Genomic DNA, 15,344 nt, shown 5'->3' with positions numbered 1-15,344 from the left:
GTCTTTCCAGGTCCAACTTCATTATTGGAGGAGTTGTGAAATGCAGCTGCACACTGTAGTATCATAAGCAAACAACTCCACTCTTGACCTTATGACAGAAAGGTGGTCATTGATGAAGCAGCTAAAGATGATTGCGCCAAGGACCCTATCCTGCGGAACACTGGCTGCAATAACTGGTCTCCCACAACCACCTTCTGCATCAGTTCACACTCAATGAGCTCAATTTTGTTATGGCGCCTTGGTGCAAAACTCACTCCTCTCCTCTTGCATTTAGCTCTGTCGGTGAATGTGACGAAAATTATTCTGGCCCTTCTCCCTCCCAAACATTTTTTGTTGTAAAGTCAGACCCTATTTAACTTAATTGTAAGAGAATTTTGAAGCTCTAGGCATATAATCAATGTATAAGGTTTGATCAGCATCCTTTTTTCTTACACTTGTTCCACTTTATTATTCATTAAGCGCGTTCTTTACTGGTATGACACGCTGTATTTGAGATAATACTCATTGCACTCACCTTTATAGAGAGTGAGAAAGAGTGTGTTGTCGCCTGAGTGACGTTCCTTCCCTGGGGATTAAGTGCAGGTGTTCGTGGCGCGTGTGGTCACGTGCAGAAAGTTCGTGCTGTCCGGGCGAAGCTGCCTGAGGCAGATGTGGAAAACTTTGCACTTAAACAATTAAAAGAAAAGTTTTTCCAAACCCATTCTGAGGGAGTGTGCACGTCCTGTAAGTGTATGTTGCAGAAGAAGCGGATTTACTTTGTAGGGGCAAAATGTCTGTGGCTGAACTTTACACCAAGGTATGTCCAACCAATAAGTTTTATTAAACAACAAATTAAAGTGAATACTTCAGATATAATACCAACATAGTTGATGCTTTCTAACTGCAGAACTTTTGAGATTTGTATACCTGTGTAGAGGGAGTTTTGTATTTTAAAGGGGAATGAAATGCTTTTTCTTGTCATTGTAGCTGGAATAAAGCTGCATTAGTGGCACTAGGTTTTGGATATTCATAATTTGAAACAAGCAGTTTAAAATTGTTTAGAATTGTCTATTAACTCCAGAACGTGATTTTCACATCATATGTTAAAAGAATATTGATTCATGCAGCAAAATTTAAAAGCTTGAAGTTTGGGTAGGGATTGAAAGCTCTGTTGAAGTAAAAGGAGAGAGGAGTGTTGGATGATTATAGGGGCATTATCCAAGTAAAATCATTGGAATGCCATTTTATGAGTTATTTAAATAACATTAGTGTCCATGTTGTAAGTAAAACTTCAATTTTCATGACCATTTTAATTCAGAATTCTCAATTATAGAATGAATTTTCCTAGCAGCTATGATGGTTGTAGAAATTTTCTTTTTCTCTGCCTGAAAATTCTGAAAAGGTAGTAATACAAATGTAATGTTCTACCTTTTTAAAAATTTTATAGCTTCATCTTTTGAAGGATGTGAATTTAAGTTGATTTTTTTTCCCTCTGTTCTTTTGCATACTGAAATCCCTGTGCAACTTTCAAAATGACTGGTTATCTACAAAAAGTAGCCTCAGCACTGATCCCTGTGGGACTCCATTAGTAACTATTTATTTGTCATGTCAGTGCACCTCCATTCTCAGCTGCCCTTTCCTTTCTCTGGTTTAGCTAAATGCCAATCCACCTTTTAGAATCTTGCATCCTACTTGTGTTGCCTTATCGTGTGTACTAATCACATCTAAAGCCAACTGATGTGAAATCTAGTAGCCATTTAGAGTGTTAATTAGGAAGCAATGGATGGAGGTGATTGTAATTGTTTTACCTGAAGCAAGATGATTTTAGATTACTTTTGCATGTTATTGTAGCTTCTAAATGATGGGAAACACAGCTGTCAATTAGCTAAAATAGAAATTTGCTTAAGACAATGTCTTTGGCCATCAAATAAGATGGTCTCCTTTTGTCAATCAGTGTTAGTCCCATTGTGGATTAATTAAATCAGAAGGTTTTTTAAAAAAAAATTGGGTTCTCAAAGTATACTTATGAAGATACATGTATACTCAACATAGATTTCATGAAGCTATTATACCTATTGAAGCCATTGTATGATTAAAGATTCATTCATATAGATATTTTCTGAAACCATTATATAGTTAGTTGTAGAAGTACACATTTTGAGTGTAGACTCCCATAAATAGTCTATGAACTCATTGCACAGTGCCTGCAGGAAGACTGTATTGTCACATCAGACTGCTTGTACTAGGAACATTGCAGGTTGGGGGTTGAGGCAGTTTGATTGTCCCTGGGTTCTGGGCGTCATGGTTGGGGTTGGTGCTTCTCGTGGCAAGTGGGTGAGTAGGCTCTGTTGAATGGGCTCTATCTAGACTGTCTGGTATTTTCCCACTTCCAGGCAGAGACCAAATATAATGTTGTTCTGATTAGCAGATACCCCATGTATGCTTCAGTCACACATTGTTGTGGGTGGGGCTGTACTCTGCTGTGGGGTGGGAGGAAGGTATCATCTTGCATTTAGTAATGAAAGTTGTGCTAGCTGCTCATGGTGACAGACCCCTTCTCTCTGCTGGGCAGGCCTAGCATGCACTGAGCAGGGTCCTCCACAATTGTGAAACTGGTTATTACTAGTGATCTTTGGACTGCTGTCCAGAATGCGGACAGACGGACACCCCTGCAAACGTTTCCCGGGCAAGTATATATCCAGCCCCTGTCGGAAAGGTACCACGAATCAGCATCCACCACCCTTTCAGGCAGTGCATTCAAGATCGGTAAGTCTGCATGACATTTGTGATATTACTATAGTTTGGAAGTTTATATTCTTGGTCCGATTAACAGCTGTGAATTAGTCAGGTCATATTAACTTGGCTGTGCTGTCAGTTCCGTGCTAAAACTTGCTGTTATCCACAGTCGTGATAGGCAGCATCCGAAGTATGTAGGAAATATGTGGCAGAATATATCTTTATTGTTCAACCTACCCAAGAGTGATGGACAGGTTGTTAGATCAGTGAAATATGCTGGTAAAGAGGTTGGACATTCATTTTGCACAGGGTAATCCATTTTGGTGTGATGCAAAGGGATAGAATTCCTGGATCTGTGAAAACTTCCAGTGTTAAGGACATGCCTTCTGTTCTCAGTAGTTGAGTTTGTAACCGGAGATTCATCCAAATTCTTTGTTTAGAAAATACTTGGAAATGGGGTGGTTGGATTGATTACATATAGTTGTATCTCATCGGCATACAGGGACATTTCATGTTCATTACCTCCTGTCTACTGTGGAAAAAGCCTGGGTGCACTGATGTATGTTGATGGGTCCTATGGCCAAGTCAAACAGGAGAGAGGAAAGGAAGCATCCTTGTCTGGTCCCCTGATGCAGTGAGAATGCAGGGGAGCTGAGGCCGTCGGTGCACACTGAGGTGCAAAAACAAGATTGTAATCCACCTCCTGAATGTGTCGCCAAAAGCTGTTTTTGAATATCGCCCAGGAATTTCCACTTTACTCAGTTGAATGCCTTTTCTATATGCAAAAGAGTACAAGGCCAGGTATATTGGAGCAATGCATCACGTTAATCACGTGGTGTCCCTTGACGGGTGGCAGCATATAAAGTCTCTGTGGATAAACAGCATCTAGTCTGGAGACTAAGATCTTGGCCAGTATTATAGTCAACATTGGGTTCCTTAACCAATCTATACACTTACCCAACCCAAACTTTTGGTCCTGCTAAAACCATTCTAGCTGGAATTGCACATGGCATCTGTACTAATTAGCCTGTTCCTATGTCTCAATTTACTTTTTATTCAGTGCTTCATCTGATTTTGGTAATGAAAGGGGGCTGTTAGGCTGCAGCCCTCTATTGCATGTCTCTATTTGGAATCTTCTTTCTTTCTGAATGTTTGTGATAAGAGCAGAATATCTTTCATGGCTATTGAAGCAAACATGAATGAATTCAAGAGGAAAATAGGTTGTCCTTCTGGAGAAAAGGACAGGTAGACATGATTTTAAAAAAAAAAATGTGAAATAGAAAGATCACAATCTGCCTTTTGGCAAAGAAAATTGGTCTGCATTATATTAAACATTAATGGAGATTTGATGTCTAGGTTGCAACACCCGAGTATGGAAGATCTAATAATGCATTCTATTGGTCTTGATGAGTAATCTCATCATGCCTCATCCATGATTATTGAGTTTATACCAGAAATACATTTTAAATTTTAATACTGACTGTCTTTTGGAGCCTGTTTTGCAGTAAAGTGAATGTCATACAAGGTGTCAGTTATTGATTTGACATGATGAGCAAGTAGACTAATTGAATCACTTTGGATGACAGTCACATTGTGATGGTTTGGCAAAAATTGCACTTGAGATATAGTGAGGCAGGCAAGCAATCAATTTATGTAGTTAAATCTGGCATGTTCTTTACTTTCCAGTTGCATCGATCAACATTCTTAGGGGAAACCTTGAGCCACTAGTGCTCTTCAAGAAGGTAGAAATTGGCTATTTTGGGCAGGCTGCTGGTGCTGAGACACAAGGCAAGTGCCAAGTCAAAGTGGCTGACTGCTTCTGTGCTACAAGTGAGTGGGCCAAGGTGCTCAGCCATGAGGAATATTGGTAACCACAAAGCCTGAGACCTGGAGGGGTAATTTTAACCCCCAAGAACGGGTGGGTGGGAGGTTAAAGTACCAGTTTTTCAGAGTGGGACCACATGCCGGCTCCAATACAGCCACTTCCAGGTTTAGCCCAAGCACATATTAAGATGCACGCACACCTGGAAATCCCTTCCCCATTTAAAGCTGGTGGGCTGATACTTAAAAGGGCAATGTACCTCATTGTGATAGTTGAGGCACTTAATTTTTGTGTATTACAAATTACCTGTTTGAGTTTCCCATCATTTCTGATTCACAGCAAGTGAAAGCAGGTGGGAAGGGTCAGAGCCATGAGGTGAGTGCCTTTGTTGCACTTCATGTGGCCCAGAGGAGCAGGAGTGCTTCATCCAGGTCCAACAAGCTCACCTGGCATGATCAGACCCCCCCCCCCGCGATCACTCGCCACAGCCACCACCTCCCCCGTCCGATCTTCTCCAAGGCCCACCCGCTGCTGTCCAAAGCCCACAGTCTTTTTCTTCCGACCCCTGCGCCCCCCCCTCTGATTAGCGGCTCCTTTCACTTCCGACAGGGAACCAGTCTGTCAATTGGCTGCGTGGGAAACCCGGAGAGACACATAGTTAGCTTCATTTGAGTTGAGATTGCAGATTGTGACGCACTCGTTTGGCTTCTCAGTTCCCGGCTCCGAGGGCTGGTCTGATTCCCACAGGGTGGACTCAACAGCAGATGAAGTGGCCAACTATTTCCTTGCTCTATTCTTGCATGGTGAATGTACAAAGCAATAGTTATGATCATATTCACTTAGTTCAATTGGTAGAACTTTGTATAGCGCCTTTCGTGACCATAGGACATCCAAAGTATTTCAGAACCAATTAAATAATTCTTGGTGTAGTCACTGTAATGTAGGTGTAAGTAAATTACTTTTACTGTTAGAGTCCTTAATCAAAAGGTCGCAAGGTGGTTGGTTTTAAAGTATAATGGTGTTATTAAGTTATAACAAGCAAGAGGTTTCTAAAAAAAAAGTACAAAGATGCTGATCACATTGATACAACCTGACACAAAGTTGATCACTTTCCAAGGCTTCAAAGTGCACTTTCGAAGGTCTTGATTACTTGGGCAGTCCAGTCCTGCCCTAAGAGTACTCCTGAGAAATGTGTGGAAAAGCAGCCAACTTTATACAAATTAGTTCTGTACGTCTCCCATCAATCATCCCCTCTGTCCTGTGTGAGTATCAGTCTTCTCCCTGAGGAATGCAACATTTTGGTACTAACAACTCCCTAGTGATTAGTGGCCTTCAGAATGGTACTAATTCCATCTTCAAGGAAAGTCTGTCTCTCTCTCTCTCTCTCTCTCTGTAGGTCATTTGAAAACTGTGTTTGGACAGACAATGTCTTTGTTTACAGCAAAGCTGACGTACTGCTTTTCCTTAACCAGGTTTATAATATTATACAGAAAGCTTGTATGGTGCTTTTCTTACAGTAGGGAAATATTTGCGCACAACAGGGTCCCATAAACAATGAGATAAATTACCAGATAATCCTGTTTTGGTGATGTTGACCTGAACACCTGGCAAACTCCCTGCTCTTCTATGAATAATACCATGGATCTTTTCCAACAACCTGAGAGGGTAGGCAGGGTCTCTGTTTAAAATCTCATCTGAAGACAGCATCTCCTGAAAAGTGCAGCATTGGTATGTAAGCCTAGATTACATGGCTCTAGATTGGGGCTTGAACTCTCAACCTTCTGATTTGGGTGAAAGTGCCATCACTGAACCAAGGCTGACACCTAACTTATTTCTGTATTTAAAATACTTATTTGCGTCATCGTTCCTCATAGTGAACCTGGAAGCTATGAGTGCAAGGCCATATGTTTGATTTTATCTGGGAAGCGTGTTTCAGATCTGAGATCCACATTAAGGTAGATTGGAGACTTTCCCATCTCCTTTTAAAAGAGGAGTGAGGCAAAGTTGTCCACTGTTGCCCATTCTTTTCAAGAAGTCTTCAGTGATGGTGGATGACATTACAGGGTGGCCTTGGAGTATCTGTTCCAGGAATTTTCTGAAAATAGTGCAGTAGTACTTTTCATCAGTGACTTGTTGGCAGAATCACATGGATCTAGTGCACTACACACGCTATCTTAAACAATGGGCTAACCAGTGGGATATGGTGGTAGACACCTCCAATGTGTGGTTTTATGGCCTTGTAGAGTTTGAAGGTACTAAATAGAAAATGCAAGGGATAACTATCCCAGTTGTTGATATCTGTACCTGGGTGTCCTGGTGTATACCAACTTCAACTTGGACACATAACCCTGTGATCAAGCTGAGAAGGGGCCAAATGTACTTTGGTCTTTCTCTTCAATCACCATAAAGTCCCAGTACAAAGAAATAGTAAAGTCCCACAAACAGCAATGAGATAAATAACCAATTAATCTGTTATGGTGCTGGTTGAGGGATAAATGATGGCCAGGATGCTAGGAGAACTCCCTTGTTCCTCTTAAAATATCCCATGACACTATTCTGTGTCCACCTGAACAGGCAGATGGGGCCTCAGTTTAATCTCACGTGAAAGACAGCATCTCAGACAATGCATGACTGGTTATGATCTTCCAGAATTCCCTAAATTCTAGAATGATCCCAGCAGGTTGGAAGGTAGCAAATGTTACCCCGCTATTCGAGAAAGGAAGGAGAGAAAACAGGGAACTACAGGCCAGTTAGCCTGACATCAGTTGTTGGGAAAATGCTGGAATCCATTATTAAGGAAGTGGTAACAGTGCACTGTGCCTAATCATATTATGATGATCTGAGTCAACATGGTTTTATGAAAAAGAAATTGCGTTTGATAAATTTATTTAGTTTTTTTGAGAAGGCGGCTCACCACCACCCACCTTCTCAAGGGCAGTTGGGGATGGGCAATAAATGCTGGCCTCGTCAGCGACGCCCACATCCCATGAACGATTTTTTTTTTTAAAAAAGGATGTAACAAGCAGGGTGGATAAAGGGAACCAGTGGATGTAGTATATTTGGATTTTCAAAAGGCATTCGATAAGGTGCCACATAAAAGGTTGTTACGCAAGATAAAGGCTCATGGGGTTGGGGGTAACATATATTAGCATGGATAAAGGATAGGTTAAAGGTTGGAAAACCATTTTTTAAAAAGTTATTTAAGGAAGGATATACTCTCTAGAGGAGGTGCAGTGAAGGTTCACTAGATTAATTCCTGGGATGAGGGGTCTCCTATGAGGAGAGATTGAGTAGAATGGGCCTATACTTTCTGGAGTTTCGAAGAATGAGAGGTGATCTCATAGAAACGTATAAGATTCTGAGAGGGCTTGACAGGGTAGATGCTGAGCAGTTGTTTCCCCTGGCTGGAGAGTCTAGAACTAGAGGGCGTAGTCACAGATTAAGGGGTCAGCCATTTAAGACTGAGATGAGGAGGAATTTCTTCATGCAGAGAGTTATGAATCTTTGGAATTCTCTACCCCAGAGGGCTGTGGCTATTGAGTATATTCAAAGCTGAGATAGATAGATTTTTGGACTCTAGGGGAATCAAGGGATATGGGGATCGAGCAGGAAAGTGGAGTTGAGGTTGAAGATTAGCCATGATCTGATTGAATGGTGGAGCAGGCTCGAGGGGCCATATGGTCAACTTCTCCTATTTCTTATGTTCACTGTTGTACTAGTGTCAGTCTAGATTGTGTGCTCAAATCCTAGAGTGGGGCTTGAACCCATAATACTTTGACAGTGGTAAAGAGTACTACCACTAAGCTAAGCTGACTAGCATGCAGTTCTTGTCTCACTGCATCCATTTGTCACATGACTAATTAAAAAAAATACAAGGCAATCATTTTGGAATATATGGAAAAGAATTGTTCAAGAACAGAAAATACCAGATTCAAAATGTCTGCAACTTCTTAATTAACTTTCCCCGTTGCACTTTTTTCTTTAAAAGGCAAAGTAAAAGTTCTGATCTGCCCATATAGCAATTAAACTCCATGATCTCCTGCAAATATGGTCATCAAGTACAAAGAACTAAACACACAGTGCTGAAGAGAAAACTAGCGAGTGGCAAAGGAGCACGTCTTTGTTTTTAAATTGTCACATCAGCTGCCTTAATTAAAAAAATTCTACTGAAAACATATCATTGTTCAAGTTTGGAGGGAGGTCCTGTCTTTTTTTTAAAAAAAGTTATATTTAGGTGGTATATTTTGGTAACAAAGTACTGTTGTAGAGATATTTGAGGAAAGATGCAAGTTAATGGCCCAGAATTTTCTGGGAAAATAATGGTGTGTTTTAATGCCCACACCATTATTAGTGTGTAAATAACCCAGCAATTTGTGGTGAGGAAGTGATTTCCCCATGAGTTAAGAATCATCACAAATTGCTGGACGGTTTGCGCAGCACCTTTGTTAGTTTCACAGAAATGGCTGCTCGCTGACAACCTCACCATGGGTTTCAAGCAATTACTGCATTTGCGCAGTAAACACGAATTAAACTCACTGCAGAAAGTTAGGGCTGGTACTTAACAGCGTTAGGACCCTTTTAATGACTAGATTTATTTTCCTGCAATGGTAAGCATCCTCTCCTGCCCAGAAAGGGAACAGTTTAAACTGTGGAATCTCATGCCTACAGGTAGTGAATAGTTAGAGATTTTTAAAATTTTACATTTTTTTTCTTCCTTATTTTCTCAATCTTTCTTTCCCTCATTTCTTTTTGAACCTAATTTGACTCTAATTCACCCTATTTCCTTCTGTCATTCTTGTTTCTTTCTCTATCCTTAAACCTCATTGGTTAAGGAGGTAGATTGTTTGTTTGTCCCATCGTTCACCAAGGTCCCAGATGCCCCGTTGACTATGCAACGCAAACATTTTCGAGCTGAAGGGTGAGGGTAAAAGCCTAACTAATGGGGCACACCATGAGATGCCCCGCTCCAGCAAATTCTGGGCCACGACCTCTACCATCTAAAAGGACAAGGACAAGGACAAGGGCAGCAGGCACATGGGAACAACACCACCTGCACGTTCCCCTCCAAGTCACACACCATCCCGACTTGGAAATATATCGCCGTTCCTTCATCGGCGCTGGGTCAAAATTATGGAACTCCCTTCCTAACAGCACTGTGGGAGAACTTTCACCACACGGACTGTAGCGGTTCAAGAAGGTGGCTCATCATCACCTTCTCGAGGGCAATTAGGGATGGTTAATAAATGCTGGCCTTGCCAGCAACGCCCACATTCCATGAACGAATTTTTTAAAATGATTTTTTTTTTGTATGTTTTATATATTGGCATTTGCTGTACGAACACGCTCACTCAACAAATGGGCAGTAAAGATAAAGACCTGTTACTCTGCTGCATGTAGAGGTTTATTTTTGTATTTGTCTATCTGCAGTATTTAAGCAAAACACTCTTTCTTGGAAAATTAAATTTTTTAACAAAACATTTGCTGCGCCATTTCAGAGATCTCCTGTAATCTCTCAATTTTGGGTGCAAATGTTCCCCCACCAATAGTGTTAATCGTGACTTAAAAATGCTGTAAGAGATATAATTATACTTGCAGGGTGTATTGGCATATCTGTTTAAAAAGTTACACTGAACAAGCAGTAAATGGAAGTTTTACTTTATGGTTCATTATAATCACTTTATTTTACTGCTCTGAGTATATGATGTGGAAATATATCTTGCCTTTGCTTTTAAATTGTTCAAGTATTAAGGTGGTAAGTGTTAATGATATGCAAACATAATAGCTTGACCACATGGGGCCAGATTTTGCTGTAGCAGGGCATCTAACGGTATCTGCCGTTAGTAAGACCTGCCCCTGCACCCTTCAGCTCAAAAAATATTTGCCCACAATGTAGCTGAGTGTGCGAGCTGATAAGGGCACAGTGAGGGAAACGAGGCATCTGGGACCTGAGTGAACAGGGCAACCAACAAGGTATCTCCTTAACCATTCCGATTTGGAAAATAAACACGATGGTGAATTCAATGCCAAATCAGGTACAGAAAGAGAAATAGTCAGGGAAAGAATGATTGGATTAAGAGACAGAAAGGGAAAGTAAGAAGAAAAATTAAATTTAAAATTGACCTTTTAAAAATTTCCCTGACAATTCAAAACCTGAAGGAATGAGACTCCACACTTGTAATAGTTAATTTTCAGTGCCAGAAAGGTAGGTTGGCAGTAATTAACAATTATCACTAAGTGTGTATTAATTACTAGCCCTAACTGTATCTGAGTTTTTAGTTTGTATCTGCTGCGCGAATGCAGCAATTTCACTGCATTTAATGCCTGTCAGTGGTGAGGCAGACAGCGAAATGCGGTTTTCAGCAGAGCTGTGCAACTCGGACACCAACTTTTGGATATTTGCATTTAACCACGCATCTGTTCCTCGCCTGAAGTTGCCGTACCACTTATGCATAAATAACAGCAAGTGCCATTAACCTGACTGTTGTTTTGACAGCAAATTCTGGTCCATGGTTACTGATTCCACTGATGCACCATTTGGACAGCTGCTGTACCTGTTTGAAATTCTAGACAACTAATACCTGCATCTCCACCTGTTGAGTGCAAAATACAATACTATGACAGATGTGATATTTACAAGTTAATGTGGACAAGTTATGTTCTACAGGTTAATAAACTACAATGTGGTTCACTGCCACCAATATAAGTAGTGAGAATTAACAATAGCCATTCAGTGCACCTCATGAAATTGTTCACTTGATGTAGCAACACTTGCAGAATATTTCTTTGCAGTTCACCAATTTACTTTTCTATGCTGTCTAAACCTTATTCTCTCTGCCAAAATTCCCCATTTTAAAATTAATCTGTTGTGACTTGCAAGAATTTGGATAATTTTGTTTAAAGTTCACATCTAAGAAAGAATGAATCTTTAACAAGGTGGGGAAAGCATTTTTACATTGTGATTTTCATAGCCTTGTATAGCTGTAAAATTAGCTAACATTTTTAAATAGTGGTGTGCTAGTCCATGCTTTGAATAAACCTGATCGTCCTGTCTTTCTCTCCGTGCCATGTACCAGTCAAAAGGATATGCTGGAACTTGCACTCCATCTCGGAATGAGGTTTGCAAACCTCAATTCTGAACAGTTATCTTTTTCCCCAAAGAAAGTGCCTAGCCCTCCACTTGGGTAGTTCCTTTCTACTCACTTCTCACCGCAACAGCAAGAGGACAATAACTCGGTGCAATGTGTGCCACCCTTGCCATCCTACTATTTTGCGTCGATGACTTCAGATCAACAGAATTTCAGTTGAATTTGAAAAAACACTCTAGTAGGAAAAGAGAGGTCACATATTTAGCACGGTTTATAAAGAAATTACAAGAGGTTTAATACTAAATAAATACAAAAATAGCATTGCTCTTTAGCCTCTTCTATGTTAACTAGTGCTGCTCTAATTGGGATTCTGATATGGTAACGCAGCCTAGGTTCTTTTGTGGTTGTTGTCAAATTGACATGACTGCAACCATGGTGCAGTATTTTTCAAAGTAATGAATATTTTAAAATGTGATGCTAAGTATTGTAGTTAAGTCTCAAGATTGTAAAGTCAAACTCCAATTCAGGCCTGGAGTATATAATCTAAACTGACACGCCAGTGCTGCATTGTTGGAGGTGCCATCATTTGGATGAGACATTAAAGTAAGGCCTGTCCACCTGTTTAAATGGACATTAAACATCCTGTAGCATTTTTCAAAGAGCAGGGAGTTTTTCTGATGTCTGGGCTACTATTCCTTCCCTAATCAATACCATCAAAAAAAATGTAAGGAGTCTTACAACACCAGGTTATAGTCCAACAGCTTTATTTGGAATCACAAGCTTTCGGAGCTTTCCTCCTTCGACTCACCTGATGAAGGAGGAAAGCTCCGAAAGCTTGTGATTCCAAATAAAGCTGTTTGACTATAACCTGGTGTTGATAAGACTCCTTACTTTTGTCCACCCCAGTCCATCACTGGCTTCTCCACATCAAAAAAAATAACTGGTCTGTTATCTCATTGCTGTTGTTGGATCTCTGTGTGTGAAAAATGGCTGCCATAATCATTGCCCTTGAATGTAATTTGTCTTGTGTGATAGTTTTGAGAGTGCTACATAGGTGCAAATATTTTTATTCTTACAGCAGTGTCTTCAAATACATGTGGGCATAATATTTTGCTTATCACTGGACTCCTGATGCACTTTTCTTTTTGGGGACTCCCTGTAAATACTGGCATGCTCTTGGGAATTGCCAAATGTAGCTTTTGAAAGAATGGCATCTCTCCAAAGGAAATGATGCTATAATTGCAGAAAATATTTTGTATTGGCTACAGAAGGCATAGGCTAGTAAGTCAACAGATACAAAAGAACACTTGGCTCAAATGGGCATAGTTCTGATGGCCTTGCAAACCATGGGTGAACATTTGGGCCCTAGTTTGAAAGCCCACATAATACACTGAGTAGATTTGTGACCAGTAAACTCTGCAAGTGTCATTCTGGTTGCACTATATAAGTAGTTAATGACTATCATCTCTAGAACTGAAAGTCTCTCAGCTACTTGAGAAAAACAGCTAGTTTTGATGATTCTGTTTTTCTTTTAAATCTTCAGCAACAAGGTCATTTTGTGTAAATGTTAAACCTCTGCTGTGAAAATAATGGGTAACAGATTTAATGGAGCAAAATGAAACTAAATGAATGCATGGCCAAAAAAAAACCCCAGTGGGAATATTAAAGTATGAGGCATTGATTCAATTAATTGAGGGTGGGGTGTGTAAGGAGAGGGGAGAAGGTAAAAGTTTTTAGCTGGAATTTGCAAAAACCTAGAAGCTAAAATTGACATGAGTGGGAAAGCCAACTCAAGGATGGGCATTTGTGATAATTGTTCTACTGAATTCCATTAGGCCAAGTAAGTCTGAGGTGCCACCTTCCTTTTTTAAAAAAGAAACTGAAATTAGTGGTGTGTGTGGGTACACACGAGTACTGCACTGATGCCAGCCTAGATTATGTGCTCAAGTTTCTCGATTTGGGGCTTACATCAACAACCTTCTGACTGAGTTGTGTGTGCTACCACTGAGTCCAGGCTGACACATTGATTTTTGAGACAGTTGGTCAGCTTCTATGTTTTGTATGTTCAATAGAGAGATGGGGGTGGGGAGAAAGTGTGATTGAAGTAATGTTAATCAAGTAATTCACTTAGTTTTGCCTCCAGAAGTATATATTTAAATTGTATACGATCTTACTGTCAAACTTTTTTCCCCACAAGCATACTCTGACATTGTCTACTTTTTTGTTTGTGATAGTCAACCAAAGTATGGATTCCTGACCCCGAGGAGGTGTGGAAATCAGCTGAATTAATAAAAGATTACAAGGAAGAGGACCACATCCTTTACCTTAAACTGGAAGATGGAATTGTAAGTTTAAGCAGTGCATAATATCCCTCAACTCCTTCAGGGTTCGAGAATGTTGCTGCAGCAGATTTCTGTATTTCATGTTTTCTATCGATGATATTGAATACATGGGAGAGATGGTGTAGCTTGCTCAGATGTTTTTTTAATGAATTCATTGAAATACTATCCTTGGAACAACAAAAGCATAACCTTTCAGGTGTGCATTTATAATGGCAATTCTTCTGGCTACAATGGTTAAAGATCGAGTAATCGGTTTATATTTGTACACTAAATACGTCTTTCAAAAAAAAAGTTGCTTCAATTGCTCTAGTGCACTGTGCAGTGATTTTGAGCCATGAAATTCATTAAAAAATGATCAACCAAAATCACAATCATATTGTCTGGTTATTATCTTTCTGTTTCTGGGATCTTGCTGCATGTTTCCCTACATTACAGCAGTGACTATACTTCAAAAATACTTCGGCTGCAAAGCGCTTTGATACATCCTGAGGTCGTGAAAGGTGCTATAAATGCAAGCTTGTTCATTATTTCTTTAATCCAAAGAAGATTGTCTTTTTTGCAACTTCCTCAGCTGTGTTTCAAAGTCTGTCTCATCACTTTTTTTCATGGAGTTCCTTCTGCTATCTGATTTTTGTTTATTTTTTGCTTAGGACTGATCTCACTGTCCTCCCCTGGTTTAAGGCCAATTATTTGCTTCTATCCTTAAATTCTCATTTTTTTTGCTTGTATTCTATTTTTACCAAAAAAATCCAATTAAAGTCATTGTTAATGCACCTTTTTAAAAAAAAACTTGATGATTGCCCATGGTGAGCTGGAGGCTTTTGAGGGGTAGGGGAAAGAAGGACCAGCAGGCTTGGGGCGGCGGGTGGGGGGCGGCGGGAAAATGAGACCCAAACTACTCTGCACCTTTTGAACCATCAGGCTCCAACACTTACTGTGTCACCACCCTTCAGTCTCCTCCTGACCTGTTGACAGCCCCCTTAGATTTTGCCCAGCAGTTCCTGTTTTCTGTGTTCTTGGGTAGAAATTCATGGGTTGGGGTTGCACGTTTTGCTAATATGTCCGCATCAGAAGCGGAATATTTATTCATTAGAGCATGATTGTCAAGTTTGCTGACTTACTGTTGAATATTTTGGGGCAATGTGTTAATTAAAAATTTTTTATATTGGAATATTTCCTTGATCATCAAATGGTTCAGGAGAGTTTTCATAACTCCATTTTCAATGCCAAGAGGCAAGGGGGTAAAGGAATCCATTCTTGACTAACAATCTTTGTTAGAAAACAAAGCACCCACAATTGCAGGTGCTGCTAATCACAGGTGTTTGTGAACAGTACATAATAGAAAACAGTTTTTAAATGTTGTCATTTGCATGAAGTAAA

At 40.1% G+C, this 15,344-nt stretch overlaps 1 protein-coding gene across 1 annotated transcript in view; it reads left to right on the top strand.

Annotated features, from left to right (window-relative positions):
• The first annotated feature begins 659 nt into the window (after positions 1 to 659).
• The window catches only part of LOC137299686 (unconventional myosin-Vb-like), a 124,641-nt gene continuing 109,956 nt past the window's right edge, over positions 660 to 15,344 (top strand). Inside the window, exons 1-2 of the mRNA XM_067968624.1 lie at positions 660 to 796; positions 13,857 to 13,967. Of these exons, the coding sequence (XP_067824725.1) occupies positions 770 to 796; positions 13,857 to 13,967 (138 nt within the window). The 5' untranslated portion in view covers positions 660 to 769. The remainder of the gene's footprint in view (positions 797 to 13,856; positions 13,968 to 15,344) is intronic.

This window comes from Heptranchias perlo, chromosome 29 (assembly GCF_035084215.1).
Source record: "Heptranchias perlo isolate sHepPer1 chromosome 29, sHepPer1.hap1, whole genome shotgun sequence".
NCBI lineage: Eukaryota > Metazoa > Chordata > Chondrichthyes > Hexanchiformes > Hexanchidae > Heptranchias > Heptranchias perlo.
Note: the sequence above shows the minus strand (reverse complement) of the source record. Positions and strands in the feature narration are given on the sequence as shown.